The 22,181-nt window shown below is 39.6% G+C and overlaps 1 protein-coding gene across 3 annotated transcripts in view; it reads left to right on the forward strand.

The window, feature by feature from the left end:
* cntln (centlein, centrosomal protein) overlaps positions 1 to 22,181 on the forward strand; it is a 432,451-nt gene that overhangs the window by 150,755 nt on the left and 259,515 nt on the right. For all 3 annotated transcript variants that reach the window (XM_061922942.1, XM_061922945.1, XM_061922943.1), the window contains one exon: positions 6,637 to 6,753. In XM_061922942.1, coding sequence (XP_061778926.1) covers positions 6,637 to 6,753 — 117 coding nt within the window. The remainder of the gene's footprint in view (positions 1 to 6,636; positions 6,754 to 22,181) is intronic.

Genomic DNA, 22,181 nt, shown 5'->3' on the forward strand with positions numbered 1-22,181 from the left:
CAGAAATCGCCACAGTCTGTGATCCCACAGCCCGGCCCAAACCTTCCTTTGCGACGAACAGCCTTCGGGCTCCTTGAGTGGCTGCCATCGTCTTACGAATTTGAGCAATCCACTTCATTGATGTTGAATCTTTTAAATATTGAGAAAAATATTTATTCTAAAGAGTGTATGGATTCACTCATCACATTCACATATTATTCATGATGTATATTGCCTCTAAACCTTTCAAAATATGTCCAAATCTGCACTGCTACAGGTAAATAAAGGGTAGTCTTATGGGACCCCGGATGTGCCTCTGAGTCAGGTGTTTGCAACCCAGCAATTGGAATATGCTGCACTGCAGTGATGGCTGCTGGTCTTTCAAGTAGGGGAAGCTCATTTTCAGACGGATAAAAGATATAACGATTTTAGATTTTACAAAGAAAACATAAATTACAGGATTGTATAATTCTCCGTTTTAACATGGAACAACGGACTGAAGCTTTAAAAAAATGCTCTGGCAGTGGTTTATTTAATAAAGTTATTGTACAAAACCCAAAACCAGTGAAGTTGGCACGTTGTGTAAAAAAACAGAATACAATGATTTGCAAATCCTTTTAAACTTATATTCAATTGAATAGACTGCAAAGACAAGATATTTAATGTTCCAACTGAGAAACTTAATTTTTTTTTTGCAAATAATCATTGACTTAGAATTTAATGGCAGCAACACATTGCAAAAAAGTTGTTACAGGGGCATTTTTACCACTGTGTTACATGGCCTTTCCTTTTAACAACACTCAGTAAACGTTTTGGAACTGAGGAGACACATTTTTGAAGCTTTTCAGGTGGAATTATTTCCCATTCTTGCTTGATGTACAGCTTACGTGCAGTGATTTCTCCAGATTCTCTGAAACTTTTGATGATATTACGGAGTGTAGATGGTCAAATCCCTAAATTCCTCGCAATAGCTGGTTGAGAAATGTTGTTCTTAAACTGTTGGACAATTTGCTCACACATTTGTTCACAAAGTGGTGACCCTCACCCCATCCTTGTTTGTGAATGACTGAGCATTTCATGGAAGCTGCTTTTATACCCAATCATGGTACCAACATGTTCCCAATTAGCCTGTTCACCTGTGGGATGTTCCAAATAAGTGTTTGATGAGCATTTCTTTACTTTCTCAGTCTTTTTGCCAGCTTTTTCAAAACATGTTGCAGGCATCAAATTCCAAATGAGCTAATATATGCAAAAAATAACAAAGTTTTCCAGTTTGAACGTTAAGTATCCTGTCTTTGCAGTCTATTCAATTGAATATAAATTGAAAAGGATTTGCAAATCATTGTATTCTGTTTTTTTACACAACATGACAACTTCACTGGTTTTGGGTTTTGTATATGACATCACTGATTCGTTCATTTTGCTGTCAATCAAAAAGGGATTCAGCTTCAGAAGGAGGCTGAATCATCATGCGGAAGCCCAGGCCAGACTAGGCCGAGCCCACTTTTCATTCACTTCCAGAGAGGCTCACCGTCTGTGGGTGGGACAAAGACGTGCATTTATCCAACGATTGTGTAGTTTGGCTGCAGTGGAACAACCCACTCAATGCGAGACTTCAACACTCTTTAACACTACCACAATCAATGAGAAGAAAGTTGCACCAGCTGATGCAAAAGTAGTTCTTATTCTGAACAAAAGTTGAACGCGTCAATTAAATGTAATCACAAAAATACATATTTGACCACTTTTTAGCTGAGCTTCCCTTGGCGTTTCTAACCACTTTGCAAATTTTGCAAGTTGCCCTGTTGTCTTCCTTTCTCGTGAATAATTCCAACGTCTGTGCTGCTGATCGGCGCAGTGCGTGGTGACATCATGCCTGCCCACAGGTATCAATAAGGGTATTGTTAACAAAATTGTCAGGCAGGGGTGTAACGGTACACAAACATTTTGGTTCGGTACGTACCTCGGTTTAGAGGTCACGGTTCGGTTCATTTTCGGTAAAGTAAGAAAACAACAAAATATACATTTTTGGGTTATTTATTTACCAGATTTGCAAAATCTTCCACCAAAAATATTTTTCTTAGTGGAATATTTGATGTGAAGTAATGGGAACCTTGGATAGGTCAATAATTCATAATAACATTGATTTTGATTCAATATTATGTAAAAAAAAACAGCTTTGTTTTATTAGTCAACATTGCAACTTTTTCTAAATTACATTTAACCTTTAAGCTTTTTTATTTCACCTTTATGTTTTTGTTTATTTTAATAGTATTTTTAGAATGTGGCGTGGGCCTTTAAAACATTAGCTGTGGGCCGCAAATGGCCTCCAGGGCACACTTTTGACACCCCTGCTATAGATAATAAAAAATTAAATCTGATAAATCTATGGATAAAAAGCAGAGTCTGGCGACGCATGCGCGTTTATCATAACTCTCTCTCTCTCTCTGTCCCTGCCCCTCCCTCACCAATGCTGCTGCACGCACAATTTGTTTTGTTTTTAACCCCTTCTTAACCCTGAACGTACATTGAAAATACACGCAACCCTAACTCAAAATGCCGGACATTTGAGGTATTTAAGAAACTCCTCCCTGACAGCTCCGCAAAAGAGGACATGTCCGGTGAAAAGAGGACGTATGGTCAGTCTATCCTAGCCCGTTAGCTGCTAGCATGCCGTGTGTTGTGCCTCGGTGTGCATTGTTTACACAACGTGCGTTAAGCTACTTAATATGTCCGTGTGGAAACTCGTTCGGTACACCTCCGAACCGAACCGGAACCCCCGTACCGAAACGGTTCAATACAAATACACGTATCGTTACACCCCTACTGTCAGGTGATTCCCAGAAATCAAAACCCTGGTTTACGATTCCAATCCCTAACGTTGAGTCTTGCTGAACTCGCGTGTGACGTCGCGAATGGCGACTGTCAAACACCTCGGTTTATGTGCAACTTTTGAGGCACATTTTCCACTCCGTTTTCCAAAGTGGATCGTTCAAATTTTGACTCCACACTGTCCACTTATAGATGATTGATTTTGTGGAAATGAGAAAGCCATGTGGTTGCAAAGTTGGGTGTGAGAGCACAAAAAGTTGTCCTCATCTGTTACTTGCTTAATGTGCAAATGTCTACCCAAAAAGCCATCTCAGCTGGCAATGGAAAGACAAATTGGAATTGAACTTCTGAGGCACTGATGGCTGATTTGGGTTTCGTTGGGGATGCGCTGTGCGGTTTTCTGGAGGAGGTAACAACTGAAGACAAAACACCAAGTCCCATGATACTCACAAGTTAAATATTTGAAGGCCCCAGTTTGTGAGCGTGTCCTTTGTGCCCCTTTATTTACATTTGCCTTAGCCACACAAGGCAGTGCCCTGGGCTTTAACAAACATGCATATGAGGCTTCTCCATGATTGGCCACTAAAGTGTCAAAGCCAAGGCCTGCTCATTTGAATAGCGCCATGCCTGGGCCCTCGTAACGAAAACAGAGTGCGGCTTAGGGCCTTGTTACCTCGTGAGAATGGGCCCGAGGTGGCAAGGTAATGCTTGTATTGCTTTTCATATGTATATATCTGTCTCACATAAGCATGGCTATAAGCTTTTGTGTGTATATAACACACTGAAGGCTTTGGGACCACTGGCCATTACATCTGAAAACAAAAGAAAATGTGCATCTTAGTATCAGATCACTTGTTGACATAATTGTGTGCGCTTTCACACCACAAGGCATCCAATTATTACATTTGTTTTTGGATACCAACAATTGCTCTCATTACAACTAAGACGTGAGTACCAGGTGTGAATTTTCACTTAGTTATTCCAACATTGTATTATAAATATTTATTTCGAACATGTTAAAAGAAAGAAACAAAAACAAATCAACGAGTGATAAAAGAAAATTAAAGCTGGGGACCGACTTTGACGCACATAAAATCCAAGCCAGAGCAGTAATTAAAACTCTTTGGTCAACTTTTAATCAGAAGGGTTCAATCTCTCTCCTGTGCTAGTTTGAAGCCGACATGACAAACGCGCTCAGAGGAGATAATGTTTGAATAAAGGTGACCGGTTTTTACAAAACTTTTGTTTTGAAGGGGGAATTGCAAACTTCCTGTTGATTTTTGCTGGGGGTCAATAAATGAAATGTAGGTCTAAGTGAGACCTACATAGAGGTTTTTGTTTCATGTCTCTACGACATTCCTACTGGAAGTTACAGGCCGTTTTGTCTTAGTTTTCTTCCTAGGAGCAGTTGTGTCTGTGTTTTCTTCCTACGGGGCGCTAGAGCGCAATTTAGAGTTTTGGGGTTGGGTTTTTTATTAGATCGCAATTTTTGCCAGTCCTGATGTGTGTGTCCAGTTTGGTGAGTTTTGAAGCATGTTAAGGGGGTCAAATTACAGCTCAAAGAGGCAAAAGTGACGGTTTTTACTAAACTTTTGTTTTGAAGGGGGAATTGCAAACTTCCTGTTGATTTTTGCTGGGGGTCAATAAATGAAATGTAGGTCTAAGTGAGACCTACATAGAGGTTTTTGTTTCATGTCTCTAAGACATTCCTACTGGAAGTTACAAGCAGTTTTGTCTTAGTTTTCTTCCTAGGAGCAGTTGTGTCTGTGTTTTCTTCCTACGGGGCGCTAGAGCGCAATTTTGAGTTTTGGGGTTGGGTTTTTTATTAGATCGCAATTTTTGCCAGTCCTGATGTGTGTGTCCAGTTTGGTGAGTTTTGAAGCATGTTAAGGGGGTCAAATTACAGCTCAAAGAGGCAAAAGTGACGGTTTTTACTAAACTTTTGTTTTGAAGGGGGAATTGCCAACTTTCTGTTGATTTTTACCTAAGGATGTCAATGTATGAAATCTAGGTCTACGTCAGACCTACATAGAGGTTTTTGTTTCATGTCTCTACGACATTCCTACCGGAAGTTACAAGCAGTTTTGTCTGTGTTTTTTCCTAGGGGGCGCTAGAGCGCAATTTTGAGTTTTGGGTTGTTTTTTTTAAATTAAATGGCAATTTATGCCAGTCCTGATGTGTGTGTCAAATATGGTGAGTTTTGAAGCATTTTAAGGGGGTCAAATTACAGCTCAAAGAGGCGGCGGAATAATAATAATAATAAAACGCACAAAATACAATAGGGTCCTCTGTCCCAAAGGGACGTTGCGGTCCCTAATAACATGTTTACAGTTTCACAATCTAACATGTTTGAAAATGAGTAAAAAAAAGAGGCAGTGTTTATTTAATCCTACCCCTTTCCTGTCTGGAAATAATTTCTAACCCGATTGTTCACTTCCTTTTTGGATTTTAAACACAACACAAAGTTCACATGAATACCGTATTTTCCGCACTATAAGGCGCACCTAAAAACCACAAATTTTCTCAAAAGCTGACAGTGCGCCTTATAGCCCGGTGCGCTTTATATATGGATTAATATTAAGATTCATTTTCATAAAGTTTCGGTCTCGCAACTACGGTAAACAGCCGCCATCTTTTTTCCCCGTAGAAGAGGAAGTGCTTCTTCTTCTACGCAAGCAACCGCCAAGGTAAGCACCCGCCCCCATAGAACAGGAAGCGCTTCTTCTTCTACTGTAAGCAACCACCCGCCCGCGTAGAAGAAGAAGAAGCGCGCGGATATTACCGTACGTTTCATTTCCTTTGTGTGTTTACATCTGTAAAGACCACAAAATGGCTCCTACTAAGCGACAGGGATCCGGTTCATGAAAAGACGCAATCTCTCCATCCGCACACGGACTACTATTTCACAGCAACTGCCTAAAGACTTTCAAGAAAAGCTGGCTACTTTCCGTGCATATTGTAAAAACAAGATAGCTGAAAAAAAGATCCGGCCAGAGAACATTATCAACATGGACGAGGTTCCACTGACTTTTGATATTCCTGTGAACCGCACTGTGGATACAACGGGAGCACGTACGGTGAATATTCGCACCACAGGGAATGAGAAGTCATCCTTCACTGTGGTTCTAGCTTGCCATGCTAATGGCCAGAAACTTCCACCCATGGTGATATTCAAAAGGAAGACCTTGCCAAAAGAGACCTTTCCAGCCGGCGTCATCATAAAAGCTAACTCGAAGGGATGGATGAAGAAAAGATGAGGGAGTGGTTAAGGTAAGTTTACGCGAAGAGGCCGGGTGGCTTTTTTCAGCAGCTCCGTCCATGTTGATATACGACTCCATGCGCGCCCACATCACGCTGGTTTTTAATATATTATTAAAGTTTGACTGACCTATCTGACTGTTTTTTTGACATTCCTTTAGCGCAGTTAGATGCGGCTTATAACACGGGGCGGCTTATAGGTGGACAAAGTTTTGAAATATGCCGTTCATTGAAGGCGCGGCTTATAACCCAGGGCGCCTTATGGTGCGGAAAATACGGGGTAGGTTGTTAATTCACTGTATGGTTCAAGTAATTTACTGTTATATGTCATTCATTAGTCAGGCTCAGGATTTGTATCAGTATTTTTAGGTATGGTCTTACATGCAGGGTTGTCTTAAATTCAGGTCAATAAAGTAATTACATCAACATTGGGGTTATGGTTTAAGAAATACATATAAATTAAGATTAGGGGGCGTATGCAGGGTTTTATCTTATTAATTGATTGGATTGTTTGATTGAGAAGTGTTTTTTTTAATACTTTTGTCTATGTTTTTGGTGCATATTCAGGCCTCGTGGAAGGATGCCACGGGCCGAGCCATGGCAGCTCAGACAAGAGGACAGTGATGCCGTGTGGAACGAACTCACCTACTTTAAAAACCTCACAAGGAAGCTCACCCTGGAAAGGTAAGTCAACTTTTAACTAAAATTGCGCTCGTCGTCTCTCGTTTATCACCATTAAATTAGTACTGGACTGTTGTAAACGAATTGCCGCTAAGTAGGAGTTTTACTAATAAATCTAATATTTTGATAGTTGGAGCATAAAAACATTCTGTGGCCTTGTAAATGTTTATTTACATTACTGGAACCCTCTAAGCATGAAATAACACCCACCTCTGTGTTACTGATCATGAAGTTCATCAAAAGAGTTCATCTTCACTTTGGCAGACATTTGCTGATAGCTCCAATTCTACTTACCGTATTTTCCGCACCATAAGGCGCCCTGGGTTATAAGCCGCGCCTTCAATGAACGGCATATTTCAAAACTTTGTCCACCTATAAGCCGCCCCGTGTTGTAAGCCGCATCTAACTGCGCTAAAGGAATGTCAAAAAAACAGTCAAATAGGTCAGTCAAACTTTAATAATATATTAAAACCAGCGTGATGTGGGCGCGCATGGAATCGTATATCAACATGGACGAAGCTGCGTGAAAAAAGCCACCCGGCCTCTTCGCGTAAACTTAAACTTACCTTAACCACTCGCTCATCTTTTCTTCATCCATCCCTTCGAGTTAGCTTTTATGATGACGCCGGCTGGAAAGGTCTCTTTTGGCAAAGTCTTCCTTTTGAATATCACCATGGGTGGAAGTTTCTGGCCATTAGCATGGCAAGCTAGAACCACAGTGAAGGATGACTTCTCATTCCCTGTGGTGCGAATATTCACCGTACGTGCTCCCGTTGTATCCACAGTGCGGTTCACAGGAATATCAGTTGCTGTGAAATAGTAATCCGTGTGCAGATGGAGAGATTGCGTCTTTTCATGAACCGGATCCCTGTCGTTTAGTAGGAGCCATTTTGTGGTCTTTACAGATGTAAACACACAAAGGAAATGAAACGTACGGTAATATCCGCGCGCTTCTTCTTCTTCTTCTACGCGGGCGGGTGGTTGCTTACAGTAGAAGAAGAAGCGCTTCCTGTTCTATGGGGGCGGGTGCTTACCTTGGCGGTTGCTTGCATAGAAGAAGAAGCGCTTCCTGTTCTACCGGGAAAAAAGATGGCGGCTGTTTACCGTAGTTACGAGACCGAAACTTTATGAAAATGAATCTTAATATTTATCCATATATAAAGCGCACCGGGTTATAAGGCGCACTGTCAGCTTTTGAGAAAATTTGTGGTTTTTAGGTGCGCCTTATAGTGCGGAAAATACGGTACTTACCACTGTCATTTTCTGATATCGCTCGCGTAAATGTGTCACCAATGTGGAGATGTGTTATTGATGAGGCAGGAGCTAAAGATGAAGTCCATCAAAACGTTGTTCTGCCAAAAGTTGGCCAACTTGAGATTGTCTCGGTGAAAATAGTGCTTGGATTAGCCTTGTTAAGTATTAACCTTAACCTGTAAACAAAAGTCCCGCTTGGTGAATATCCTATGCGAATATCTTATGTGAATATCGTTGGCCACAACATAATAATAGAACATAAAACAAATACTGTACTTTGTTATATTATACAAAACCCAAATGCAGTGAAGTTGGCACGTTGTGTAAATGGTAAATAAAAACATAATACAATGATTTGCAAATCCTTTTCAACCTATATTCAATTGAATAGACTGCTAAACTTTGTTTTTTTTTGCAAATATTAGCTCATTTGGAATTTGATGCCTGCAACATGTTTTAAAAAAAGCTGGCACAAGTGGCAAAAAAGACTGAGAAAGTTGAGGAATGAATGCTCATCAAACACTTATTTGGAACATCCCACAGGTGAACAGGCTAATTGAAAACAGGTGGGTGCCATGATTGGGTATAAAAGCAGCTTCCATGAAATCAAATCAAATCAACTTTATTTATAAAGCACATTTAAAACATTTACCACAGGGGTAGCCAAAGTGCTGTACAATGGGCATGTTAAAAGATAATACGAGTACCGAGCAAACACAACACAAACAAAACACGATGAAAAATAGATAAATAAAATAGAATAAATAAAAACGGGTTCACAGCGGGTGTATTATGGGGCGCCATTGCAGGATGGATATCACTCAGTGTTAAAAGCCATGGAATAAAAGTATGTTTTTAAGAGAGATTTAAAAACAGGAAGAGAGAAGGCTTGTCTAACACCCAGAGGTAGGTCTTTCCAGAGCTTGGGAGCAGCAACGGCGAAAGCTCTGTCACCTCTAAACTTCAGCCTTGTGTCAGGGACCGTCAGTAGCAGCTGATCGGCTGATCTTAGGGATCGGGTGGGGCAGTAAGGCTGAAATGCTCAGTCATTCACAAACAAGGATGGGGCGAGGGTCACCACTTTGTGAACAAATGTGTGAGCAGATTTTCCAACAGTTTAAGAACAACATTTCTCAACGAGCTATTGCAAGGAATTTAGGGATTTCACCATCTACGGTCTGTAATACCATCAAAAGGTTCAGAGAATCTGGAGAAATCACTGCACGTAAGCGATGATATTACAGACCTTCGGTCCCTCAGGCGGTACTGCATCAAAAAGAAACATTAGTGTGTAAAGGATATCACTACATGGGCTCAGGAACACTTCCGAAAACCACTGTCAGTAACTACAGTTCATCGCTACATCTGTACCGTATTTTCCGCACTATAAGGCGCACCTAAAAACCACAAATTTTCTCAAAAGCTGACAGTGCGCCTTATAACCCGGTGCGCTTTATATATGGATAAATATTAAGATTCATTTTCATAAAGTTTAGGTCTCGCAACTACAGTAAACAGCCGCCATCTTTTTTCCCCGTAGAAGAAGCACGCGGTGCATGCTGGGATATGTGACGTTTCATTTCCATTTGTGTGTTTATGTAAAGACCCCAAAATGGCTCCTATTAAGTGTGTTGTCTGTCTAATTATAAATAATGCAGACGAGGCGTGTTAACTGAGTTCTCAACGTTTACTCACAGCGTGCTCATAACCACATTCTAACTGCCAGCATACAACGCTTCTCAGGGCTACCGCGCATGCTCGTAACTATCGTTGCATGCTGGGTAGTGTAGTTGTTATATTTGCTAGCTCATAACAGCACATTGAGAGACACGCTTACGCGCTTAATTCAATACTCGCCGTCATTCCGGGTGGATTGACAAAAGACCTCCAGCCGCTAGATATTGGTGTCAACAGGGCATTCGAAGCTAGACTGCTAACTGCGTGGGAACAGTGGATAACGAAGAAGCGCGCGGTGCATGCTGGGATATGTGACGTTTCATTTCCATTTGTGTGTTTATGTAAAGACCCCAAAATGGCTCCTATTAAGTGTGTTGTCTGTCTAATTATAAATAATGCAGACGAGGCGTGTTAACTGAGTTCTCAACGTTTACTCACAGCGTGCTAACTGCCAGCATACAACAACGCTTCTCAGGGCTACCGCGCATGCTCGTAACTATCGTTGCATGCTGGGTAGTGTAGTTGTTATATTTGCTAGCTCATAACAGCACATTAAGAGACACGCTTACGCGCTTAATTCAATACTCGCCGTCATTCCGGGTGGATTGACAAAAGACCTCCAGCCGCTAGATATTGGTGTCAACAGGGCATTCGAAGCTAGACTGCTAACTGCGTGGGAACAATGGAAGACAGAAGGCGAACACACCTTCACTAAGACGAGGAGGCAGCGCCAGACGACGCCAACATCTGCCAGTGGATCGTAAATTTGCCCAACTTTTCACTTCGGACACCGAAGACGAAGGATTTACGAATGAAGAATAACTTCAGAAAGTGAGCGCTATGTTTATTTTGTGTGTTGTGACATTAACGTTCGAGCAACATTATGTTGCTATTGCTCTGCACTATTTTGAATTTTACTATGTTTGTGATTGCACATTTGCGTACATTTTGGGAGTGAACAGAGTTGTTAGAACGCTGGTTTTTAATATATTATTAAAGTTTGACTGACCTATCTGACTGTTTTTTTGACATTCCCTTTAGCGCAGCGTAGGCGCGGCTTATAGTCCGGGGCGGCTTATTGGTGGACAAAGTTATGAAATATGCCATTCATTGAAGGTGCGGCTAATAATCCGGTGCGCCTTATAGTGCGGAAAATACGGTAAGTGCAAGTTAAAACTCTACTATGCAAATCGAAAGCCATTCATCAACAACACCCAGAGCTCATCTAGTTGGCTTTGTAATCATATATTTTTTTTCCTCCTAGTTTTTGTTACTTTGCGGCAATCCCCATGTGTACTGCAAAAAGTCAGTGTTCAAAAACAAGGGAAAAAAAATACAGAAATGAGGGGTATTTTGTTTGAACTAAGCAAAATTATCTGCCAATAGAACAAGAAAATTTGGCTTGTCAAGACTTTTCAAAACAAGTAAAATTTTCAATGAACCCAAAAATACCTTAAAATAAGTATATTCTCACTAATAACAAGTGCACTTTTCTTGGTAGAAAAAAAAGACACCTTTTTGCTCAATATGTTGAAAAATATTCTTAAATGAAGTAAATGCTAGTGCCATTATCTTGACATAATGATATGCACTCGGCATTACATCTCTTGAAACCAGCAAACTTATACTAAAAACTAATGTATTGTTCTTAATGGAAAGGCAACAAGGCAACCGCTTGTTACTCTCGGGGTCTCCTAGCTGCTCAGGCAAATCATATTGTCTAAAAAAGCATTTAATTTTTTTTATTGTAATTTTGAAGAATTTACCTGAATGTGCATGAACTATTTCTGTTCAAAATTGTTTGAAATGTCACATGTTTAAATATTAACTGTCAGTTTGCTGTACTGTGCCAACTGTACTACTATATGAGTACATATTTTCTATTGTTTCATTGAAAATAAAACAGTTGTTTTAATTATGAGACACAATTGTGTCAAAATCATGATTTTATTTTTCATGCTTGAAATAAGAAATTGTTACTTTGAAAAAGCAGTTTTATACTTGTGAGTGTTGATGACACAGCTTTGCAACAGTTGATATTCTAGTTTCAAGCATGTTTTACTCAATATAGCTCATCAAATCTCAGCAACAAGCTGTAATATCTAACTGAGATCATTTAGGAGCAAAACACTTAAAACAAGTAAAACACTCTAACATAAAATCTGCTTAGTAAGAAGAATTATCTTATCAGACAGAAAATAAGCAAATATCACCCTTATTTGAGATATTTAATCGTTTTTGCAGTGTGCTGAGAGCGAATGCAGAGTGAGACGTCTTTCTCCCTGTTTGAAGCGAGAGACGAACAAACTTAAGGCTCGACGATTCTGATTGGCGAACATGTCTGTCACTCTGACGGCGGAGATAAAAAAGACAAAAAACTCTCACCCTCTTGCGATTATTTATTGCACTAATCAAAATTTCAATTCGATGTTGATTAATTGTGCAGCCCTACTTTGTATTTTATTTTTATAGCCTGCGAGGAATGATGTCATTCCACTCATTATACCATACTTGCCAACCCTCCCGGATTTTCCGGGAGACTCCCGAAATTCAGCGCTTCTCCCGAAAACCTCCCGGGACAAATCTTCTCCCGAAAATCTCCCGAAATTCAGGCGGACCTGAGTGACGTGTCGACAGCCTATTTTCACGCCCGTTTTCCAACAATACAAACAGCGTGCCTGCCCAATGACGTTATAACTGTAGAATGATCGAGGGCGAGTTCTTGGTTTCTTATGTGGGTTTATTGTTAGGCAGTTTCATTAACGTCCTCCCAGCGCGACAACAACAGCAGTCACGTTTTCGTCTACCGTAAAGCAGTTCGTCTGCCGTAAACAGCAATGTTGTGACACTCTTAAACAGGGCAATACTGCCATCTACTGTACATGAATATGTGACATTAACATCTAGGGCTTTTAGAGAGTGCAGTGCACAGCTGCGCACACAACAAGGAGACGAAGCAGAATGCATCATCAGAGAGGGTGTTCAGCATGGTTAGAAAATAGTGACAGAGAATAGAACAAGGATGGACAATTCAACCCTTAACTCAACAATGAGTAGATGAGTGTTATGTGTGTGTGTATATGTGTAAATAAATGAACACTGAAATTCAAGTATTTCTCTTATTTATATATATATACCGTATTTTCCGCACCATAAGGCGCCCTGGGTTAAAAGCCGCGCCTTCAATGAACGGCATATTTCAAAACTTTGTCCACCTATAAGCCGCCCGGTGTTGTAAGCCGCATCTAACTGCGCTAAAGGAATGTCAAAAAAACAGTCAAATAGGTCAGTCAAACTTTAATAATATATTAAAACCAGCGTGATGTGGGCGCGCATGGAATCGTATATCAACATGGACGAAGCTGCGTGAAAAAAGCCCCCCGGCCTCTTCGCGTAAACTTAAACTTACCTTAACCACTCGCTCATCTTTTCTTCATCCATCCCTTCGAGTTAGCTTTTTATGATGACGCCGGCTGGAAAGGTCTCTTTTGGCAAGGTCTTCCTTTTGAATATCACCATGGGTGGAAGTTTCTGGCCATTAGCATGGCAAGCTAGAACCACAGTGAAGGATGACTTCTCATTCCCTGTGGTGCGAATATTCACCGTACGTGCTCCCGTTGTATCCACAGTGCGTTTCACAGGAATATCAGTTGCTGTGAAATAGTAATCCGTGTGCGGATGGAGAGATTGCGTCTTTTCATGAACCGGATCCCTGTCGCTTAGTAGGAGCCATTTAGTGGTCTTTCCAGATGTAAACACACAAAGGAAATGAAACGTACGGTGATATCCGCGCGCTTTTTCTTCTTCTACGCGGGCGGGTGGTTGCTTACAGTAGAAGAAGAAGCGCTTCCTGTTCTATGGGGGCGGGTGCTTACCTTGGCGGTTGCTTGCGTAGAAGAAGAAGCGCTTCCTGTTCTACCGGGAAAAAAGATGGCGGCTGTTTACCGAAGTTGCGAGATTGAAACTTTATGAAAATGAATCTTAATATTTATCCATATATAAAGCGCACCGGGTTAAAAGGCGCACTGTCAGCTTTTGAGAAAATTTGTGGTTTTTAGGTGCGGCTAATAGTGCGGAAAATACGGTATATATATATATATATATATATATATATATATATATATATATATATATATATATATAGTTAGAATTCACTGAAAGTCAAGTATTTCTTATATATATATATATGAAATACTTGACTTGGTGAATTCTAGCTGTAAATATACTCCCCCCCCCTCCCACCTCCCGAAATCGGAGGTCTCAAGGTTGGCAAGTATGCATTATACCACGTGTTTAAAAATTGGGTTTGCTCGACCGGCCTTGAACCAAACATTTGTAAAACAAACTCCCCATGTACTCCCTTCTCTTGTCTCTTTTTGCTCTTGTTGTGTAGTGCAGCCATTGTCTTGTTTGATGTAGAGCATCCCTTGTAAGTGCAGCACTACGGGTGACCCTCAGTGACGCTCCACAGCAAAGCTTGGCCTCCAGCCATCGTCTTCTTTTCGCCCGCGTCTCCTCCAGCCATCACCTTTCCTCACCTCCTCCTGTGCCTCTGCGCTTTTCTCTCCTCTTCACTTTTTCCTCCTCGCCTTCCCAGTTGCCTCCCTGCGGCCCTCTGTGGCGCCGCAGCATAGGTTGAGGCCAGAAAATGCGATGCCTCCCCCCCCCTTCGTTGCTTCCCCTCTGCTCGCCCCCCTGCCCTGTCCTCCTAATCCCAGCTGAGCTCATTATGATATAGCCCGGCTGCCTCTCTCCAAGACGGAGCTGTCTGAACTAATTACAGGCTAGCAGCCCTAGTGCCGCTGATGCTGCCTGTTAAGAGATGTCCATCCGCCAGCCTGCCTGCCCTCTTGCCTGCCCGGCTCCGACTGGAACTGAGCAGGGCACTGGGCGTACTGGGGGAGATGGGCGTGGGATTGGTGCTTCGGGCGGTGCCAAATAGATCCTTGAAACAGACCTGCGAGGGCGGAAACCACGAGGGATGAGCCTGTTTTTCCTGATGGGGCCTGTCTCTGGGCTTGGAGTCCATCCCCTGTATGTGCCCCTGACCAGCCATACCACTCCAAGTCAAATTTAAAGCTAGTGGACTGTATATCACTAGCTTAAAAAAATAAAAAAATTAACCCAAAAAATGATGGGTGTAATGGTGCACAAAAATTTCGGTTCGGTACGTACCTCGGTTTAGAGGTCACGGTTCCATTCATTTTCGGTACAGTAAGCATACTTGCCAACCCTCCCGAATTTTCCGGGAGACTCCCGAAATTCAGCGCCTCTCCCGAAAACCTCCCGGGACAAATATTCTCCCGAAAATCTCGCGATTTTCAGCCGACCTGAGTGAGGACAGCCTTTTTTTTTATGACGGGAGGACGACAGGGTGACAAGAACTAAATCATCCAGACTAGAGATACATTGTATTATTATGTTTATCTTACCTAAAAATAAATATATTTATTAATTACAAAAAAAACTAAATACATTTTTACTATATTTTGCTAAAAACATCAAAATTAATTTGTATTTTTTCTGACTCCTTATTACATCCAGCCATAGAATTATACATTAAAATAAACATATATGAAATAATGAATTTTAAATGATCATAATAATTCATTTAAAATGACCATATTTAATTATTAAAATAATTGCTTGTTTATCAACAACTTTAGCATTTTATTCATTACATTTTGAAGCTCTCAGAAGCCAAGTTATATTATATCCTTAAGGATTATTTATGCAAGTTTGAAGTATCAATTATCTAAACACAGTTTTGTTTGCATATTTTCAGGATGTATATATATATATATATATATATATATATATATATATATATATATATATATATATGTATGTATGTCAATATACACCTCCCCTCTTAACCATGCCCCCGCCCACAACCACGCCCCCCCCCACCTCCCGAAATAAGAGGTCTCAAGGTTGGCAAGTATGACAGTAAGAAAACAACAAAATATACATTTTTTGTTATTTACTTACCAAATTTGCAAAATCTTCCACCGAAAATATTTTTCTTAGTGTAATATTTGATGTGAAGTAATGGGAACCTTGGATAGGTCAATAATTCATAATAACATTGATTGTGATTCAATATTATGTTTTGAGCAATGACAGTTTGAAAGAAAAAAAAAACCAGCTTTGTTTTATTAGTCAACATTGCAACTTTTTCTAAATGACATTTAACCTTTAAGCTTTTTTATTTCACTTTTGTTATGTTTTTGTTTATTTTAATAGTAATTTTAGAATGTGCCGTGGGCCTTTAAAACATTAGCTGTGGGCCGCAAATGGCCTCCGGGGCACACTTTTGACACCCCTGCTATAGATAATAAAAAATTAAATGTGATAAATCTATGGATAAAAAGCAGAGCCTGGCGACGCATGCGCGTTTATCATAACTCTCTCTCTCTCTCTGTCTCTGCCCCTCCCTCACCAATGCTGCTGCACGCACAATTTGTTTTGTTTTTAACCCCTTCTTCACCCTGAACGTACATTGAAAATACATGCAACCCTAATTCAAAATGCCGGACATTTGAGGCATGCTAGCAGCTAACGGGCTAGGATAGACTGACCATACGTCCTCTTTTCACCGGACATGTCCTCTTTTGCGGAGCTGTCAGGGCGGAGTTTCTTAAATGCCTCAAATGTCCGGCATTCTGAGTAAACAATGCACACCGAGGCACGGCAGTGTGTTGTGCCTCGGTGTGCATTATTTACACAACGTGCGTTACGCGACTTAGTATGTCCGTGTGGAAACTTTTTCGGTACACCTCCGAACCGAACCGGAACCCCCGTACCGAAACGGTTCAATACAAATACACGTACCGTTACACCCCTACAAAAAATATAAGAATACCACATATCATGTCACCATTAGTGGTTTAAAATGATCGATACAAAAAATAAATGTTTATATCTTTTTAAGGCAGGGGTGCTCACACTTTTTCTGCAGGCGAGCTACTTTTCAATTGATCAAGTCGTGGGGATCTACCTCATTCATATATATAATTTATATTTACTTATTTATGAAATATATGTTTTTGTTAATAAGTTAAAGGTGTTTAATGATAATGCAAGCATGTTTAACACATATAGTTAATATTGTTAATAAATTAAAGGTGTTTAATGATAATGCAATCATGTTTAACACATAGTTAATATTGTTAATAAATTAAAGGTGTTTAATGATAATACAAGCATGTTTAACATATATAGGTAATATTGTTAATAAATTAAAGGTGTTTAATGATAATATAAGTATGTTTAACACATATAGTTAATATTGTTAACAAGTTAAAGGTGTTTAAAGATAATGCAAGCATGTTTAATACATATAATTAATATTGTTAACAAGTTAAAGGTGTTTAATGATAATACAAGCATGTTTAATACATATAGTTAATATTATTAATAAGTTAAAGGTGTTTAAAGATAATACAAGCATGTTTAACACATATAGTTAATATTGTTAACAAGTTAAAGGTGTTTAAAGATAATACAAGCATGTTTAACACATATAGTTAATATTGTTAACAAGTTAAAGGTGTTTAATGATAATACAAGCATGTTTAACACATATAGTTAATATTGTTAATAAGTTAAAGGTGTTTAAAGATAATGCAGGCATGTTTAACACATATAGTTAATATTGTTAACAAGTTAAGGTGTTTAAAGATAATACAGGCATGTTTAACACATATAGATTCCTTTCTTTCATGAAGACAAGAATATAAGTTGGTGTATTACCTGATTCTGATGACTTGCATTGATTGGAATCAGACAGTGGTGCTAAAAACGTCCGCATTTTCGAATGGAGGAGAAAAAAGTCCTCCTTTCTGTCCAATACCACATGAAAGTGGTTGGTTTTTGGCATCTTATTTGTCCAGCTTCCGTACTCCTTTGTATACACTTTACAAGAAATACATTGTCGGCAAACTCCGTAGCTTGCTAACTTGTGCACGCCAGCTTTCTGAGACTCGTTTTGTTAGCACAACTGTGCAGTCGGTCTTTGGAATTTTGACGACAGGTACGGCGCCAGAGTCTGTTGAAATAAAGTGTTTCTCGCCTTCCAGTCGGTAATTTTAATGAGCTGGCAGCAGCCAGCGTCATCTCAGAAGACCCTCGGGTGCCGTGAATGTCAATCAAGTGACGGAAGTGACGTCATAGTGAAGATTTATGATCGCTCATTTTTAGGACTATTTTTTTAATGCCTGGCTGATGATCGACTGACACACCCTCCGAGATCGACCGGTAGCTCGCGATCGACGTAATGAGCACCCCTGTTTTAAGGTATCGAGCTTGCATGTAAAATCTCTGATTCAAGCTAGGGCTGGGAAATATATGGAATATACTCGATATATCCTGGGTTTGTCTCTGTGCGATGTAGAAAATGACTATATCGTGAGTATTGGAGTATACGTTCTCACGCAGTTGCTTTTAGCTGCGGGCATTACACTACAGGCTTTTCTCACTCTTTCTTGTCTCTCCTTCTCACAGAGAGATAAAAAAGCGCACCTTGTTACGTCATATACTGTGCCCTATGGTCGCGAAAATACGGTATTGTGGCTTCGATAACGGGAACCGGTCTCAAAAAGGGATTTGAATCCATGGAATCGGTTCTTTTCTTATCGAACAATCGGGAGAACCGGTTTCGAACATCATCCCTAGAGATATATATCGCATATCGTGACATGGCCTAAAAATATTGAGATATTAATAAAAGGCCATATCGCCCAGCCCTAATATAAGCACACCAATACAAGCAAATAGATACACATGGTAGGTAGGGGTGTCAAAAAAAATCGATTCGCAATTCTTATTTGTAACGATTTATATATATATATATATATATATATATATATATATATATATATATATATATATATATATATATATATATATATATATAATTGTTTGCTTGTTTGTTTTAATCCTTCCTGTCCGGCCACTCGGGCAAATCACATTGTTGATGTTGATGCCCATATCTGCTGCAGATTTACTTTAGAAAAGAGAAGTGTGGAATACTTCTCTTGCTCTATTTGTATTTGACTTTATTAAATATCCGGGTAGATTTTTTTATTTATTTATTTAATAAAACTAGTTTTCTTTAAAATAATATAGAATTTTATTAGAGCTGTTCATCTATTTTGTAGAGGACTGTAGTTAATCAAAGAACTGGCACCCAATGTTATTAAAAAAGTATTAATTTTGTATCGAGAATTGTTTTGAAAATTGAGAATCGATTCCGAATCGAATCGTTACTCCAAGAATCGAATTGAATCGTGTGGTGCCCAAAGACTCAGAGCCCTAATTGTAAGCTACTAGGAGCTAGCAGCTACATAACGGCGACACACACCTGCTATAAATGCATACGTAAAAAATGTCCTTTATTAAATAATGCGTTCTAAAACAGGATATGTGTTGATGCAAACACATATCAAATAATTATAATTGCATATTACTTACACTTACAATGTCTTTAAGGCAGAAGCGTATTAGAAAAAAGTATCCAGTGTGTGTGTGTGTGTGTGTGTGTGTGTGTGTGTGTGTGTGTGTGTGTGTGTGTGTGTGTGTGTGTGTGTGTGTGTGTGTGTGCGTGTGTGATACGGACAGCAAAGCCCTGTCTGTCTGTCATTTCACTTTACCTTTTTCTGTGTTGATTGAGCTGTGTTGAAGCAGCAAAAAAGGACATTATGTTAAATGAAGAGTTTCTGTCTCTGATAGTTGATGTAATAATGTAACTGCATCATTAAGCCTACATAAACTCCATGGTGTTCAGGGATGAATAGTCTCTCTTATTGCTATTGTACCATTTTTTCAGCTATAGTTACATTAATCATTAGTAATGCAGCAGTCTAGTTTTGAATGGCAGGGTCCCTGCTATCACATGTTGATAAAAATATAACATTTTCATAATAAAAATCAACTACAGGCTTCCCAAATGCTGTAATAAATTAAGCATGATGAGTTTACTTGAAACTGTTTACTGTTGCACTTTTTATATGTAGAAGAAAAGTTTTGTCATGTTATTTAATCTGAGCAACAATTTGAGGCAGTTTAATGTTGATTAACGTGGGCAGAATTATTATAGTGTTCCCAATGTTAAAAGGATAAAGCCATTGTTTACAAATTTGGTAAATAAATAACCAAAAAAATTATATTTTGTTGTTTTCTTACTGTACCGAAAATGAACCGAACCGTGACCTCTAAACCGAGGTACGTACCGAACCGAAATTTTTGTGTACCGTTACACCCCTATGACCATTTGAACCTGGAACAAATGACCAAATTGCACAGTATTTTCTATGGCCAAACACGGTCTTGAAGTTACGATGGACTTAAAAGTCAACCAGCGTCTAGACACCTGCAAAGTCAAACTGAGCAGATGTGCCCTGCCTTTACTAACTTACCTCCATCCCTGTTGTGAGCAGCAGAAGTTAAATGTAAGCTCCGACGCAAAGCGGATCCATCACATACCAGAAATGACGCCGTTTTTAGGAGAGTATAACCACCGGGAAACTCCCGGGGCAAGTCGTCACAGCTTGCAGTTCCGTTGACCGTGTTGAACATAATTACACTTGTGAAGGTTATGCTATGTAAGCGCGGGGGCAATCATTTTACTAATGGCCAATTAACTCCTGGTAGTAGTAAAATTTAGAGCCAAATAAAGAGTGGTTTAAAAAGCTTCAAATTCCAGTGGCGTTAATCAGTACATTCAGCCCACGAGCACAGATGCTCCAGATCGCCTGTTCCGCAAACAACACTTTGCAAAGCGCTGTCCAGAGGGCCAAAATGACTGTTTGTGTCTGAGCACAGCTGCGTCTCACAGTGCAAAGAAAAGGTTGACTCCTGTAAGGGTTGCTCTTTTAATTCAAGGTTGAGTGAGACCATGACCGTTGTTCATTGGTTTTAAAGTGCGGACAACTAGATGATTGACAAAAAGGTATTTTCACTGGGCATCCCACAGTCAGATAATTGGATTAGATGATAAAACACTTGTTGGATAGGTGCAATTACTTTCAACACAACAGTGGAAGGAGAAGTGAGTGTCAGGTGTTAAACTTTACACTCCCCTATCCGGAATACACTTTCACACGGACCTTATTCCGCATATGTCACGGCTCTGATTTTGTTTCAGAAGGCCAAAAATAATCATGTCAACTTTTGTCCTCCTCATTCCATGCTGGTGCCGTTAATACAGATTAGATGCCAAAAAAAATATATTTATTAGTTTATTAAATATTTATTTAATGGACCACAGTTGTACTTTTTTCTCCAAGCTGCTCCCCCGGAGTACTCCTTTATAGACACTGCTTTAAATGATGAATGCTATTTTTCCATGCCACCAAAGATACCACAGGCCTCGAATTTTAACTTTGTAAGGTCAAGGCAAGTGTTGCCTTAAAGGAGGGCTCATATTTTAGGGCACCAAGGCAAGTTGAAAGGCCATCAGGGCAAACATTATTTTCTTTCGAGGCAGAATATATATATATATATATATATATATATATATATATATATATATATATATATATATATATATATATATATATATATATATATATATATATACACTAACGTTCAAAAGTTTGGGGTCACATTGAAATGTCCTTACTTTTGAAGGAAAAGCACTGTACTTTTCAATGAAGATAACTTTAAACTAGTCTTAACTTTAAAGAAATACACTCTATACATTGCTAATGTGGTAAATGACTATTCTAGCTGCAAATGTCTGGTTTTTGGTGCAATATCTACATAGGTGTATAGAGGCCCATTTCCAGCAACTATCACTCCAGTGTTCTAATGGTACAATGTGTTTGCTCATTGGCTCAGAAGGCTAAATGATGATTAGAAAACCCTTGTGCAATCATGTTCACACATCTGAAAACAGTTTAGCTCTTTACAGAAGCTACAAAACTGACCTTCCTTTGAGCAGATTGAGTTTCTGGAGCATCACATTTGTGGGGTCAATTAAACGCTCAAAATGGCCAGAAAAAGAGAACTTTCATTTGAAACTCGACAGTCTATTCTTGTTCTTAGAAATGAAGGCTATTCCATGCGAGAAATTGCTAAGAAATTGAAGATTTCCTACAACGGTGTGTCCTACTCCCTTCAGAGGACAGCACAAACAGGCTCTAACCAGAGTAGAAAAAGAAGTGGGAGGCCACGTTGCACAACTGAGCAAGAAGATAAGTACATTAGAGTCTCTAGTTTGAGAAGCAGACGCCTCACAGGTCCCCAACTGGCATCTTCATTAAATAGTACCCGCAAAACACCAGTGTCAACATCTACAGTGAAGAGGCGGCTGCGGGATTCTGGGCTTCATGGCAGAGTGGCAAAGAAAAAGCCATATCTGAGACTGGCCAATAAAAGAAAAAGATTAAGATGGGCAAAAGAACACAGACATTGGACAGAGGAAGACTGGAAAAAAGTGTTGTGGACGGATGAATCCAAGTTTGAGGTGTTTGGATCACAAAGAAGAACGTTTGTGA

The sequence above is a fragment of the Nerophis lumbriciformis genome, linkage group LG27 (genome assembly GCF_033978685.3).
Source record: "Nerophis lumbriciformis linkage group LG27, RoL_Nlum_v2.1, whole genome shotgun sequence".
In the NCBI taxonomy this organism is placed as follows: Eukaryota; Metazoa; Chordata; class Actinopteri; order Syngnathiformes; family Syngnathidae; genus Nerophis; species Nerophis lumbriciformis.